The sequence below is a fragment of the Diceros bicornis genome, chromosome 17 (genome assembly GCF_020826845.1).
Source record: "Diceros bicornis minor isolate mBicDic1 chromosome 17, mDicBic1.mat.cur, whole genome shotgun sequence".
Taxonomy (NCBI): Eukaryota; Metazoa; Chordata; class Mammalia; order Perissodactyla; family Rhinocerotidae; genus Diceros; species Diceros bicornis.
In genome coordinates this window covers 38,931,599-38,946,609 of record NC_080756.1, presented here as the reverse complement: position 1 = coordinate 38,946,609, position 15,011 = coordinate 38,931,599, and the positions used below count along the sequence as shown (strand labels likewise).

General features: G+C 36.9%; 1 protein-coding gene across 2 annotated transcripts in view; it reads right to left on the bottom strand.

Annotated features, from left to right (window-relative positions):
* Positions 1-15,011, bottom strand: part of SOX5 (SRY-box transcription factor 5) — a 402,681-nt gene that overhangs the window by 31,568 nt on the left and 356,102 nt on the right. For both annotated transcript variants that reach the window (XM_058558649.1, XM_058558648.1), the window contains exon 10: positions 12,140-12,317. In XM_058558649.1, the coding sequence (XP_058414632.1) occupies positions 12,140-12,317 (178 nt within the window). The remainder of the gene's footprint in view (positions 1-12,139; positions 12,318-15,011) is intronic.

Here is a 15,011-nt window from a genome sequence, read left to right as displayed (position 1 = left end):
AACTGAATCTATAATATGAAATTGCCCAGAAAAGGGACTTATTTGTGACATGAGGCTAAATCTAACCAGATCCATTGGTGAATTGTGACAGATGGAGGGACTGTGAGACAGAAGGCAGGCACTAATCACACATAAAATGACCGGCTTGCCTCAACATGTTCCATGGATTCCAGCAAACTTTACACCCTAATCCATTTTTAGAACAAAAAACATCTGGGCCATAAATCCTCTAATCTGCCAAAACACGCTATTAAATCCCATGATTTGTTGAAAAACACTAAGATTAAAGAAAGGAAATATAAAATGGCTAACTGCCGTGTTAGGAAAGTGTTATTAATACTCTTTCTTTGTCTCAATTATGAATGTTCTGGTACTAAAGAGCCTTGTCTAATCATGTCAGATTACACATCCTCGTTGTATTGCTAGACTCTTCTATCTGATCTGCTGATTGCCAAAAAACACAGAATACTTTCTTGCTGCTTAACATTTCTACTGAAGAAGCTGATATCAGATTAGTATGGTGCTTCAGTGCTGGAGGTTTCTAACTGATCCGTGCCTTTTCCCCCCTTACTATGCACAGACTAGACCTTGTCCTCTGATCTCCTTGAGGCAGAAAGAGAAGTCCCAGTGCAGGCAATAGTGAAGCCTTTAAAGCTACTGTATATTTTACTTTTCAGAGCTAAATTCATTGGAACTTACTCAAAGAACAAAACACCCCTACTCATTATAAATAAAGTATTAATTTGGAAACAACTAATCAGACCTAGGTCAAACCTTTAGGGTTAATATTTACTATAAAAGACGGTTGTTTTTAACCTTATATTATCCTCAACCTCGTGACTTGGTTCTCCTGAACAACCTTCTTACTTACATTATCCTTGAACTATTCTGTTCATGAACACTACTCTCTGGAAAGAAATACAGCTCTTATATGACAGTGATGATCTCAGCATATGTTCATTTAGTAAGATCTTAAGAGGATCACCCCGATTTTCTATCCTCTAACCCCTGTTTACGTACCACCTGGCATAATGCATTTTTGTAGTCTATTTAGCTTCTCCAGAGCACAAATATATTTGAAATGGTGTGGCACATGGTGTTGAATAAAAGTATGAATTCTTTATGCTTTTTAGGTGCTGCCAAGATAACATTGTGTAGGAAAAATGATTAATATAGATGCAAAAGGGATGCAAATTATTATGGGGGTGAATAACTGACAGACATATGTTCTGTAATAGCTATTTCCAATTTGAGGTGTGTGTTCGTGTGCAGGTGGAAATAGGTGTTCACTTTAAAATAAACATTCTTGCTTTTAGGGACTTGAGTTTTAGTTTAAATGCTATATGAAATTCAAACTTTTGTATCTGCTGTGTTAAATCATGAAAGACATTTGTATATTACTAAGCTGAATATTAATAGGATCCTTTGCTGTTTCTTTACATTTTGTTTTCATCACAGTCACCAAATTCCCAACCTTGCTGACTCCCTCTCTCTCAGCAAATGGCCTCGCCTCTGATTTTGGAAAGGCCAGTAAGGCTGAACTCTCACCTTCCTGCCCCTAACCCCCCGACTCCTACCGCAAACTAGCTTCAAATATATCTCCATTTATGCCCATTGCCTCCTCCCGTTTCAGTGAAAATGGTAACCCCACTTTCTTTCGAGGCAAATCCCCTAAACTCGTGTTCTAGATTTCTATACCTCACCATCAGTTATTCTCTTTGACATTTATATCATCTATCTGATTTTCTCTACCATCTCCACCACCTCAACCTGTAAGTACTCAAGATTCTTTTCCTAAAACAAGCAAATAAAGTCTCTCTCAACTTTGTGTTGCCCTCTCTTTCCAATCCTGTCTCTCTCTTTACTTTCTAAGCCAAGCTTCTCAAAGATTCATATCACACTCTCCCATTCCTCCTCACTCTCCCATTCCTACTACAACTTTGCTTCTGCTTCCCTTGCTCTTTTAATTGCCCAAACCAAGGAACACTTTCCATTCCTTGCAGAATGACAGCAGTGACCATCCTCTCATTATCGAAACTCCTTTCTTCCTTGTTTCCCATCATAGCACTGGATCCCCTTCTTCTCTGACTCTTCCATCTTCATATCTTTGCTTGAGATCTTTTCTTCACTTGCTCTTTAGGTTTTTGGTCCAAGGTTTCAATCCTCATAAAAAGTATGTGGTTTAGAGTTGGACAAATCTGAATTAAAATCCTAGCTTTGCCACTTATTAGCTATATTAATTGTACAAGTTGTTTTACTTTTCTAAGCCTCAATGATCTCATTGGTTAAATGGGGAAAACACTTAGAAGATACACAAATGTTGTGAAAATCAAGTGAGTTAATATAGTCTTTTAGTATAACCAGTGGTCCAAGTTACTCAGTAACTGTTAGTTTATTTGCAAAATGGCATAGTGAAATAGGTGGAATTTGGGCATTGGGTTCAGAGGCATCTGGATTTCTATTTCCTGGAAAGTGTGACATTTAACAAAGTATAATACTTAATCTCACTGAGCTTCCATTTCCCTCAACTGTAAAATGAACGTATCGTTTACGGAAGAATTAAATGAAATCACACATGTGAAGGAGTAGATAACACTTGGTACCTGAGGAAGCAGTAAAAATGTTAATTCCTCTCTTTATTTCCCTCTTTCCTTTTCCCTACATGCTCACACTCAGCAATTCTGTTGCAAGGATTTGGCAGTTATGATAAAATCTGTGAGGGGATATCAGTTCTTGTTGGTACAGAGGTTCAATGAAATGGGAGTCATCCCATCAAAGTCCAAAAGACTCCAAATGATCACTCAATACATTTTATTCTGCCTTCATTATCTATTCAGGCAGCAATTGCACCTAAAGACAGCATGAGAGGAGAGGGTATGTGTTTAGGAGAGGTTTGGTGAGCCTCAATCTTAGGAGGGAAATGAGAGGGCAAAGCAAAGGTCAATATGGCTTCCAGTTAGCATCTCAAATGAGATTTGGGAAATGTAGGTTAGGAATCATTAATGTTAGAAATTTGTGAGACTCTGTAATCTTATTAAATTCACCACAATTTGATTTTTTATGTTTTGGTGTTTCTTCCTAACCATCACCAACAAAATTCTGAAAATTAAAAAAAGTCCCTTCTATATATTTTTCTGGGGCAGAAAAAAAGGGACGAACTGGAAATTCCAATCTTAGAGAGAATAAAATCTAAACAGAAAGAATGAGTAATGGCTGCACCACAAGGAAAGAAGCTGTTGAGAGGCAGAAGGAAAAACAGGAAACTACTTGTAATGGATTGAATTGCTTGTCTCAAAAAGATATATCCGTGTCCCAACCCCGGGTATCTGTCAATGCGACCTTATTTGGAAATAGAGTCTTTGCAGATGTAATTAAATTAAGGATCTTGAAATGAGATCACCCTAGATTTTGGGTGGGCCTTAAATTCAACAACTAGTGTTCTTATAAGAGAAAGGAGAGAGAGATCTGACATACAGAGACACAGGAGAAAGGCCATGTGAATATGGAGGCAGAGATTGTAGTTATGCATCAATAAGCCAAAGAACACCAAGGATTGCCAGCAGCTACTAGGAACAAGGTGAGAGGCAGGAACAGATTCTCCCTCAGAGCCTCCAGAAGGAACTAACCCTGCTGACACCTTGACTTTGGATTTCTACCCTCCAAATAGTGAGAGAACAAATTTCCGTTTTAAGTGACCCAGTTTATGGTCATGTGTTGCAGCAGCCTTAGAAACCAATGTACCAGAACTGATCTTAGGTGTGCTCCTAAGAATCGAGGGGTGATCTTAAGTACTGTAAAATATCTACTGCCTGCCTCAAATTCTTCCTGATTTCCACATACACATATCTGTCTACGAAGCTTCTCCACTTGAGCGCCCCATGAGTACCTGACATGCAGCATGTCTAGCACAGAATTCATCATCTTCCCATTGCCTCAATCTCTTCTTTCAACATTCCATATCCCCTTCCAGCTGCCCATCCAGCCACTTGGGAGTCATCTAAGATATTGCCTTTACCTCACACATACAAAAGGCAACCAAGCCCTGACAGTTGCGCCTCCTCCTCAGCTCTCAAATGTGCTTCTTCTCCACCCCCGTGGTCCCTGTTTTCGCTAAAGCCACCTCCTATTTCACTTGGGCTAATGCCTTAACCTCCTAACTAGTTTCCCTATCTTGAGGCTTATACTCCTTGAATCCATCTCCTACTCTGCTTCCAGATAAAGCATTCCAAAATATTCCCAAAACAGGAATTTGGATCACGTCACTTTACCTGATTAAAAACCCATCTCTTGGTACCCTAGTGCTTAAAGGAGCATTTCTTAAGAGGATGATCTGTTACATTCTGTGAAAAAATAATTCCATGTTCAAATAAGTGTGAGAAATACTAAATTAAAGTTAAAAATTTCTTCATTGCACAAATTCTCAAAATATTCAATATGTTCACGTGCATTGTGAATCTTTGAGAGAGAACAACAGTATGCAGCCTTTCCCAAATATACTGGAACAAGACACTCTTCAACGTTCCCCCAAAAACGTCATTCTGGGATAAATTCCAAACACTTTAAAACGGCCTAAAAGCCTCTTCATGATATCAGCTCTGCTTATCCTCCCTGCTGGTCTTTCAGGAGTTCTGTGCTTAAGCTGCACAGGAATATTTCCTGTTCCAAGGACAGGCCTTCTTCTTCCCACCCCCACCTCTGTCTCGCAAGCTTTTCTCTTTTACTGAAATACTCTCTCTTTCCGGTGTGTTTGGCAATTTATTCAAATGTCATCCCTTCTGTAAGGATTTCCCTGATACACCCCAGACATGCTCCTTGGCAACATTAGCACTTCCCGTCTATACACTCCTTCAAAACTTTGTAGACGCCCTCACTGTTACATTGTCTTTCGTTTTTCTAAGTTTGTCCTTCACACCAATCTATGAACTATTTGAGGGCATTTTTTTTCTTTCGGTCTTTTATTCTTTTGGCCCATAGCAGAGTCTGTTGAAGGAATAAATGAATATTTCTAAGTTGAAAGTATCTACTTTCATAATTCCAAGTTCATTGATTATTTATGTCATCATATCAATGGACGCCTGTACCACAGGACACAGATTTATCAAAATTCATGGATTTAACAGATGTTATCAAGGCAAGATAAATTCTTATTTACTACATATTTATTTTACCTAGGACTTTTCAGCTATAAGTAAAAGTAAGGGCACATGTGTTTCAAGTTATTTTCAACAAATATTAATTTTTTTCTATTTTTGAGGTCACTTATCATCAAATTTTTGGCACCCTGATATGCAGTCATTTCTTCATCTGTGAAAGCTCACAAGAATTACTTAGATAATAAATGTGAAAGCAATTTGTAAACTATAAAGTGCTATACAATATTAATTGCCAGATGTTGAATAATACCCCTAACTTCCGGATAATTCAGTGGCTTTCTATGAAACTACTACTATATTCTTGTTCAATAACCTACCCACATAGAAGTTTTTCTCATTAAAAGTATAAACTAGGGTCGCCCCAGTGGCGCAAGTGGTTAAGTGTGCATGCTCTGCTGTGGTGGCCCAGGGTTTGCCGGTTTGAATTCCAGACACGCACCAACGCATCGCTTGTCAAGCCATGCTATGGTAGCATCCCATATAAAGTGGAGGAAGATGGCCACGGATGTTAGCCCAGGGCCAGTCTTCCTCAGCAAAAAAAGAGGAGGATTGGCAGATGTTAGAAAGGGCTGATCTCCTCACACACACACACACACACAAAAAAGTAAACTAATGAAACTTCAAGGTAATAGCCTCCTTCATGTTATATTTTAAATTAGCAAGTTGTAGAAGTAAGTACCAAATTAATGGACCTGAAAATATTTCCTTTCATTTTATTGAATCAATGTGTGTCTATTACAGTTGCTCAGGTAAAGTTTTGCTTTTCATGTGTTAATGCCTTTGAGGAATGAAGGGTCAGAATAATATGTTTCAATATCTTTCAAAGACAGGAAAGAACAAAGACTGTAGGCATCTAAAGGCTCAGTCCAAGACTTTCATCTGCTTATCCTGCAGACAGCAAAATGTATGGTAAAGAGAAGATATTTAATACCCATTTATTAGACGAATGAGTGAAAGGATAAATAAATGACTGAGAAGAGCATCTAGTGCAGGAAGGCTACCAAAAGGCAACAACTAAAATGAAAGCATGCCAACCCAGAGACTATGATAGAAAGGCCTCAAACTCCACGTCTGTGACTTTGGGCAAGTTAGTACGTCTTCATGTACATTTGTTTCCTTGAAATTAAAACAGAGGTAATAAACATAGAATCACAGAATTGTCTACGCTGTGACAGGAACTTGGAATCCCTGGATAAGCACTTAGCCTCTTTAGGCCTCGGTTCCTTATCTGTAAAACAACAAGTTTTGACTAGATGATATGGCTATCTGTTCTATCTAGTTAAGGGTCTATAATTCTAAAATTAGCTGCAGTGAGAAAACAGATTAAAAATTCTTTGAAAAAGTTAAAAGTGTTAAACATATAGACAACATAGGTGGAAAAGGCCAATAAGGGAAAGATAACATCTGGTCAAAAGATGCTAAAATTACCCAGCATTCTTCTGAACTATTCACACCTTTTAAGGGATCCCCTTTCTTTGGAGTTGCCCATCATTTGTGTACTATATCAAAAGAATTCTTATAGAATACACTGTAATATTGGTCACCAACCTCAAAAACTCACTTTATATATTTGTAGCTAATAGATATATAGCAAAGAGCCCCATGTTGTTAACAATAACTTATCTTTTGTGTCACAGTTTTCTGTGGTTTATTAATGGCATAACAGTAATTCATCTTTCAGGGTGACCTTTACAACACCATTAATGCTTACAGCTTTTATCCATCTACATTATTACTCATTACAGTTTCAGCTTTCAACATGTGCATTTGTTGAACAGAGAAAAGTAAATTGTAGTGGCCTCAAAATCCTTGGAAAATATGAGGGATGTGTTATGTGTTGAAGGGACTTTTCAGGGAAAAAAAATAAAAGAAGTTTTAGTAGTGGAGAAAGTCAGATGATAAATGTCACTAAATACATTCTTGTCTTTCTAAAATATTTTGTCATACTTAATCCTTGGAATGCCGAAGTAAAAAATCCTCATATGATAAAAATGCAAATATATTAGTTATTCCATTAGTTAAATACTCTAGTTCTAGTGACATAAAAGTAGCTCATATACCAACTCTGTGATATTTATGAGCCTTCATGTCTATTACGGAAGTGAATCATTCTTGCCAAATAAAATATTTTTTCTCTTACGTATTTAGGACATGAAAGCAAACCTTACTTGATGTCCATTCAGGATGTTGAGCAGAGTAACTGAGAGATCATAACAGAACAGTGCATAACGATAAGGAGCATATGTGTACCCCAAACCTTTTCCCAACTTCTCAAAACTTAGTTTTCACTGTTTTTTCTCACTGCTGCCCTACTGCCCCAGACTGACTTCCTCGGTAAATAATCTGGAATTCCACTTTGTGGAGATGAAGCATTTGAAATACACTCCTTCACCTTTCTTTCTGTCCATCTTACAATTTTTCTGTAGCTTTACGCTTTTCCTCTTCATTTCCTTCAGTGTCAGAAAACAGAAGGGGCTTTTCTCCTTCCCCTTTCTCATCATCTCTTCTCCTTGCTCCACCACCACTCGGGCACTCTTTCATATCTCTCTCTCTCCAACTCTTCTTCTCCTTCACTTTATATGTATATGATTTTATACACATATGATTTTCCTATTCTAAAACCTCTCTCTACACAGCCTTCTCTAAATACAATCAATTCTCAACACTAAGCTTACAAAAACACTGGTCTCTGTATCAACTGCCCTTTCTTTCCTCATATTTTTCAAATCTTTGTAATTAGAATTCTGCTAAGCCATTCTACTAAAATCTCTTTGTCAGCATCTACCTATCCACGAGCTCCAGCTAAATCCTAAGGCTTTTCTTGTTCATGATCTTTAACATTTCTGCAGAATGTGACACCATTAAACAGCCCCTCTTTTCTGAAACTTTCATTTTTCCTAGGGCTGCAGGACACTGCCCTATATTCATTTTTATTCTAAGACACTCACTTGCTCTTCATCACTTTTTCCCCTAAAAAATTGTGGTGGTTTTCATAGAAAACCCTAAAGAATCTGTTGGAAAACTGTTAAAAACAATCAACAACTACAGCAAAGTTGCAGGGTACAAAATCAATCTACAAAAATCAGTTGCATTTCTATATGCTAATAATGAACTAACAGAAAGAGAGCTCAAAAAGATAATACCATTTACAATTGCATCAAAAAGAATAAAATACCTAGGAATAAATCTTACCAAGGAGGTGAAGGACCTATACAATGAGAACTACAAGACATTATTGAGGGAAATCCACGATGACATAAAGAAATGGAAAGATATCCCATGCACGTGGATTGGAAGAATAAACATAGTTAAAATGTCTATATTACCTAAAGCAATCTACAGATTCAATGCAATCCCAATCAGAATCCCAATGACATTCTTCACAGAAATAGAAAAAAGAATACTAAAATTTATATGGGGCAACAAAAGACCCCGAATAGCTAAAGAAATCCTAAAGAAAAAGAACAAAGCAGGAGGCATCACAATTCCTGACTTCAAAACATACTACAAAGCAATAGTAATCAAAACAGCATGGTACTGGCACAAAAACAGACACACAGATCAATGGAACAGAATTGAAAGCCCAGAAATAAAACCACACATATACGGACAGCTAATTTTCGACAAAGGTGCTAAGAACATGCAATGGAGAAAGGAAAGTCTCTTCAATAAATGGTGTTGGGAAAACTGGACAGCCACATGCAAAAGAATGAAAGTGGACCATGTGCTATCGCCATTCACAAAAATTAACTCAAAATGGATCAAAGACCTGAAGGTGAGACCTGAAACTATAAAACTCATAGAAGAAAATATAGGCAACACACTATTTGACATTGGTTTTAAAGGAATCTTTTCGGATGACATGCCTACCCAGACTAGGGAAACTAAAGAAAAAATAAACAAGTGGGACTTTATCAGATTAAAGAGCTTTTATAAGACAAATGAAACCAGAATCAAGATGAACAGACAACCAAGCAGCTGGGAGAGAATATTTGCAAAACATACATCTGACAAGGGGTTGATCTCCATAATATATAAAGAACTCACACAATTGAACAAGAAAAAAACAAACAACCCGATCAAAAAATGGGCAGAGGAAATGAACAGACAATTCTCCAAGGAAGATATACAGATGGCCAATAGGCACATGAAAAGATGCTCAACATCACTAATCATCAGGGAAATGCAAATCAAAACAACACTAAGATACCACCTCACGCCCGTTAGAATGGCTATAATCACCAAGACAAAAAACAACAAATGTTGGGGAGGATGTGGAGAAACAGGAACCCTCATACACAGCTGGTGGGAATGCAAACTGGTGCAGCCTCTATGGAAAACGGTATGGAGATTCCTCAAAGAATTAAAAATAGAGATGCCCTATGATCCAGCCATCCCACTACTGGGAATCTATCCAACGCACCTGAAATCAACAATCCAAAGAGGCTTATGCACTCCTATGTTCATTGCAGCATTATTCACCATAGCCAAGAAGTGGAAGCAACCTAAGTGTCCCTCGACTGACGATTGGATTAAGAAAATGTGGTATATATATACAATGGAATACTACTCTGCCATAAAAAAAGACAAAATCGTCCCATTTGCAACAACATGGATGGGCCTGGAGCGTATTATGTTAAGTGAAATAAGCCAGAAAGAGAAAGACAAACACTGTATGATCTCACTCATATGTGGAATATAAGCCAACACATGGACAGAGAAAACTGGACTGTGGTTACCAGGGGCAGTGGGGGTGGGGGGTGGGCACAAGGGGTGAAGGGAGTCACATATGTGGTGATGGACAAACAAAAATGTACAACCCAAAATTTCACAGTTAGAAACCATTAAAACATCAATAAAAAAAAAATTGTGGTGGTTTTAAAATATATTCAAAGATACTTTGATATTCCTCCCTTCAGAGTTGGAGCCTAATTCTCCTTCCTTTGGGCTGACTTAGTGATTCTCTTATAATGAAAAGAATAAAGCAGAATGGACTATATGTGACTTTGGAGACCAGGTCATTAAAGGCACTGTGGCTTTCTCTTTAATCTCCTTCTTGGGTGACTCACTCTGGGGAGAGTTAGCTGCCATGCTATGAGTAGCTCTATGGAAAGACCCATATGGCAAAGAACTGAGGTCTCCAATCAACAGGCATGTGAGTGAGTCTCCTGGAAAAAGATCATCCATCCTCAGTAACTTCTATAGATGACTGCAGCCCTGGCTAACATCCTGATTGCAACCATAAGAGAGACCCTAAGCTAGAATCACCCAGCTAAGCTGCTTCTACATTCCTGACTCTTAGAAACGGTGATACAATAAATGTTGGTTGTTGAAAGCTGCTGAGTTTTAGGTTAATTTGTTATGCAGTAATAGATAACTAATACAGTAGATAATACCTATGATTCTTTACCTCACTTCTCTTCTTACCACACACACTCTTTTTTTGGTGAACGAATGCTCTCATGGCTTCAACATCCTCGTTATGAAATAATTTCTATATCTAAAATTCTAACACCCTTTTTACATATCAGACTTACATTTACAGTTTCCTCATGAACATCTCTACTTAACGGGCTCCTTGTGTTTCAAATTCAACACTTATTAAGTCTTTATATATATGCCTTCTCTCAAACCTGCTTCCACTCTGGTCTTGTCTTTCACAGTTAAGGGAGGCACTATCTTTCTGATTTTATAAATTCAAAACCCTTGACTCCTGTCTCTAACTTGAACTTCACCAAGAACATTCTATTGTGGATAAGTTATATCAATTCTTCTTTAATAATATCTCTTCAATCTATTCTTTCCTTTTCTTTTTCATTGCTTATTTCATGTAACTTATTTTTGTCCTACACTAAACAGTGGTTTCTCTGATTCCAATCTCTTTCTGCTGCCAATACTTTTCTTAAAGTTCTGATCAGACTGCTGTCAGGAGAAAAAGTCAAAGTATCTTAGAATAGCATTCAATAAAATTCCATCTGCCCCTTTCAGTTTTAGCTCTGATCACTTTACACTACACACTTATAGTTTAGCCAAATCAGCACATTTCTCAAAAATATGCTACTTTACTCTGGGGTTTTTTCTCACAACCTAAAATGCCTAGGAATGTATCTCTTCTTAGAGGTTCCATTTGAATTAGGCTATCTCCAACTTGTCCTTCCTTGATCCTTCCCAAATAGAATCCAACACTCTCCTCTTTTTAACTATACGATTGTATCTGTGCTCTGGAATAGCACTTACTATAGATGACTTGTACTATAAGATAGACAACTTTTCCCCAACTAAGCCATGAGTTCCTTGAGGGCTGGTCTGTGCTAGCCTCCTTATAACTGTACGCAAATAATAAACACCAATAAATGTGGGTTGAAGTAAGTATTTACAGTCTAACTTATGTGTTACTAAAATCATTGGATTTTTCCTTTAAAAGTTAGCTTATAGAAACATTTTCTAGTGTTTGTTTACTCCACTGAAATGACAATTATGGAGAATTGAAGCTACCCACTCTTTATAATACTTTTGGTGTGTTTAAGTAAATCTTAAACAGCATGGAACTGAACAAAATTCACATCCTGATGGTTGACTGCTGATCCAGGCAGAATATATTTCATCATTATGTATACTTTGTACACATCACAAAAAATGTAAATAAATTTCATTGATGAAAAAGGCAAGGCACCTAACAACAACATTCTGGAACCATTGCTCTCTGTGATTAGTCATTTAGGCCTCTTTTTTATAAACTTAAGAATATCAGTTACATCAATAAACATAACCAGTTCAAATTAGACTTTCAGAGGGACATTATAACTTGGACTTCAGTTATAAATTTCATTTGCATATTTAAAATAGACCTATGAGGTTCATCAAATTGAAACTCTCCTATGGAACTAAAGCCATGCACAGGGTATGCGTGATTTGCCATTAAAAGATGATTTCATTCAATTGCCATAAACAGAAAATCAGCAAGAACAAAAGAAAACAAGACTTACCTATTGTGCTAACTCGGGCTGAAGGACTAGCTAATGCTGCTGGGACAGAGGCTTTGAGGGGGCCTGCCCCACTGTTTATTCTCAGAGCTGGCATATGGGGAGAGGTGGGTGATGTGGGTGATTTGCCATCAGAGGTCTTGGGTTTAGCTGATAGGTTCAGTGGCTGTGCCACTTCATCCTGCAACGATCATTAGAACATGAGCTGTGATAAGGAAAGGCTGATCAAAAACGCCTAGAAAAACACAGGTATATAGCTTGTCATTTCCCATCAAATTACTCTACCAATCAGTGATCTTAACATTCAATCTGAACATTACAGTGTTTGGTTAGCTGTCAACAATGTCACTTTCAACTACATATTATGAAAAACCTTTTGCATGAGAGAAAGTATACATGCACTCAACTATCCAGAAAGCACATAACTGATGAAACCTGCAAGAAATATTCTTAAAAAGCTATTCCTGGTACTATTCATTTTTATTGAGAGACAGTATATAGTTCATATAAAATTATGATGTAGATAGGTTTTTTTCAATCTCCAAAGAACAGGGGTTGAGTCCCAAGCATCTTCGTACCCTGGTGCTCAGGCAGAGTACCTGGAACATCCATGATGGAGGAGTTAAATGGTGTGTACCTCTGATCAGAAGTGCTCTGCATATTAAATACAAAAAAGAGGAAAACTTTCTTTCTTAGAAAATAACCTTTTCTCCCAGGTTTCACAAAAATATTTTTTGATTTGATCTAAAAATGAAAATAAACATAATTAACATTATACTAATATGTACTATTTATTTTTATGCAACACTTGTTCTAAACACTTAACATTATGATTTTTAAATCCAGACTTCTCTTCCAGGTTTTCTTTACAATGTATTACATGGTGGTATGAAGATCTGTATGTAGTCAGTCAGCACATATGGTGATTTCCAACTGTTTTATGCTTGAATAGGTCAAGCTTACATAGTGTACATGATATTTTATACATTTCTATAATAGCTCCTATGTAATTTCTTACTAAAATTTATGGATACAATTATCATTAAAATTTCTATCATATCATTCATAAGAATCAGATAATATTAACATTATATCACTTTAATTGCAAACTGAGAAGTTATGCCTTTTCCGTGTTCTAAAATTGAAATATTATGTCATTTGCTTGCACTTTATTGTTTATACTATATCCTATTTTACATAGATATTATTATAGAATAAAAATTTAATTTCCATTTAGCTACTGTTTCATCTTCATGAGTTAAGAACATAAAATATCTATCAGTAGTAGCAGGATAACTTGTTGAAAATGGAACAATTTAGAATCGAGTGATATGATGAGATAGAAACATATATCAATTAATTTGTACAAAATTTTATGTATACATTTACCAAAAAAAATTGAAATAAATCACTTTACAAAAATGGCAAAAGGGTTACTATGACATCTATTTCAAGTTTACATTTTTTTTTTTTTTTTTTTTTTTTTTTTTTGTGAGGAGATCAGCCCTATGCTAACATCCGCCAATCCTCCTCTCTTTTTGCTGAGGAAGACGGCCCTGGGCTAACATCTGTGCCCATCTTCCTCCACTTTATATGGGACGCCGCCACAGCATGGCTGCCAAGCAGTGCGTCGGTGCGCGCCCGGGATCCGAACCAGCGAACCCCGGGCCGCCGCAGCGGAGCGGGCGCACTTAACCGCTTGCGCCACCGGGCCGGCCCCTCAAGTTTACATTTTTTAAAGTGATTTATTGTTATTAGAGTCCATGGTTAGCTATACTTAGGAAACCCAGGAACAGACTAGGAAAAATTATTCTAACATTTTTTTCTGTTTCAGCAAAAAGAACAGTTATTTGAAAAATCTATGAGAATTCAAATGGCTATCTGGGATCATGTTAGATGCATAATAAATTAATGACTATTATACCAAATTCATATGGATTCATAGAATCTTGGAAGGAAGTGAAGTAAAATAATTCTCTGACTGGCTCAATACGTAATTGTGAAAAGTTTACTTCAGCATTTTAAATACTACGCATGCAAAATTATTCCTACATCTTTCAATCTGAAACATTTAGTTGAGCTGGTCATCCATAATCCTTATGTATGATGCTATGGTTGGCAGAAACCCAGGAGAGTACTGTATCCCTTTTTTTCTATACTCCAGTATGGACGAGTAGTTCTCAAAATGTGGGCCTTGGACTAGTAAGATCAGCACCACTTGGGAACTTGTTAGAAAGGCAAACTCTCTATCCTAGAAACTTCGGAGGTAGGTTCCAGCAACCTGTGCTTTAACAAGCAGTCCCAGGTGATTCTGATGCACACTAACATTTGAGAGCCACTGCCACATACAATATAAATGGAGATTATTTTTGAAATTTTTTTAATTAGGTTTCAAAATCCTTTAAAAAGCTTCCTCAATATAAGAAGATAACGTTAAAAACGTAATATTATCTCAATTTTTAAAATTTTATCAGAACACACTATATGCTAATAATAAATGAAAACATGCATATGTATAACAAACTAAATACTACTGAGAATAAGTAAGCCAATAAGGATTAGAGTCTGGATTTTCTCATTGTTGATTCAGCCTAAATATCCTGTCAGATAGGAGCTTTATTGACTGTTTACTATGCAGCTGTAAATATTCTAGGCACTTTTCCCCCCATCAAATGTTATAGCTGCTTACTACCTTCTGTGTGAAACTACTGGCTTTTGTCATCATGGCCTGAAAATTTCCTTTGACATCATTACAACTCTTTACAAAAGTTTTGAGGGGATTCTCCGAGAAATTAAAGGTGGCTGTGTCACTTGACTGTGCAGAAAAAAAAAAAGAGAAAGGAGTATATTCCCAGAGTTGCAACAGAGAAGACTT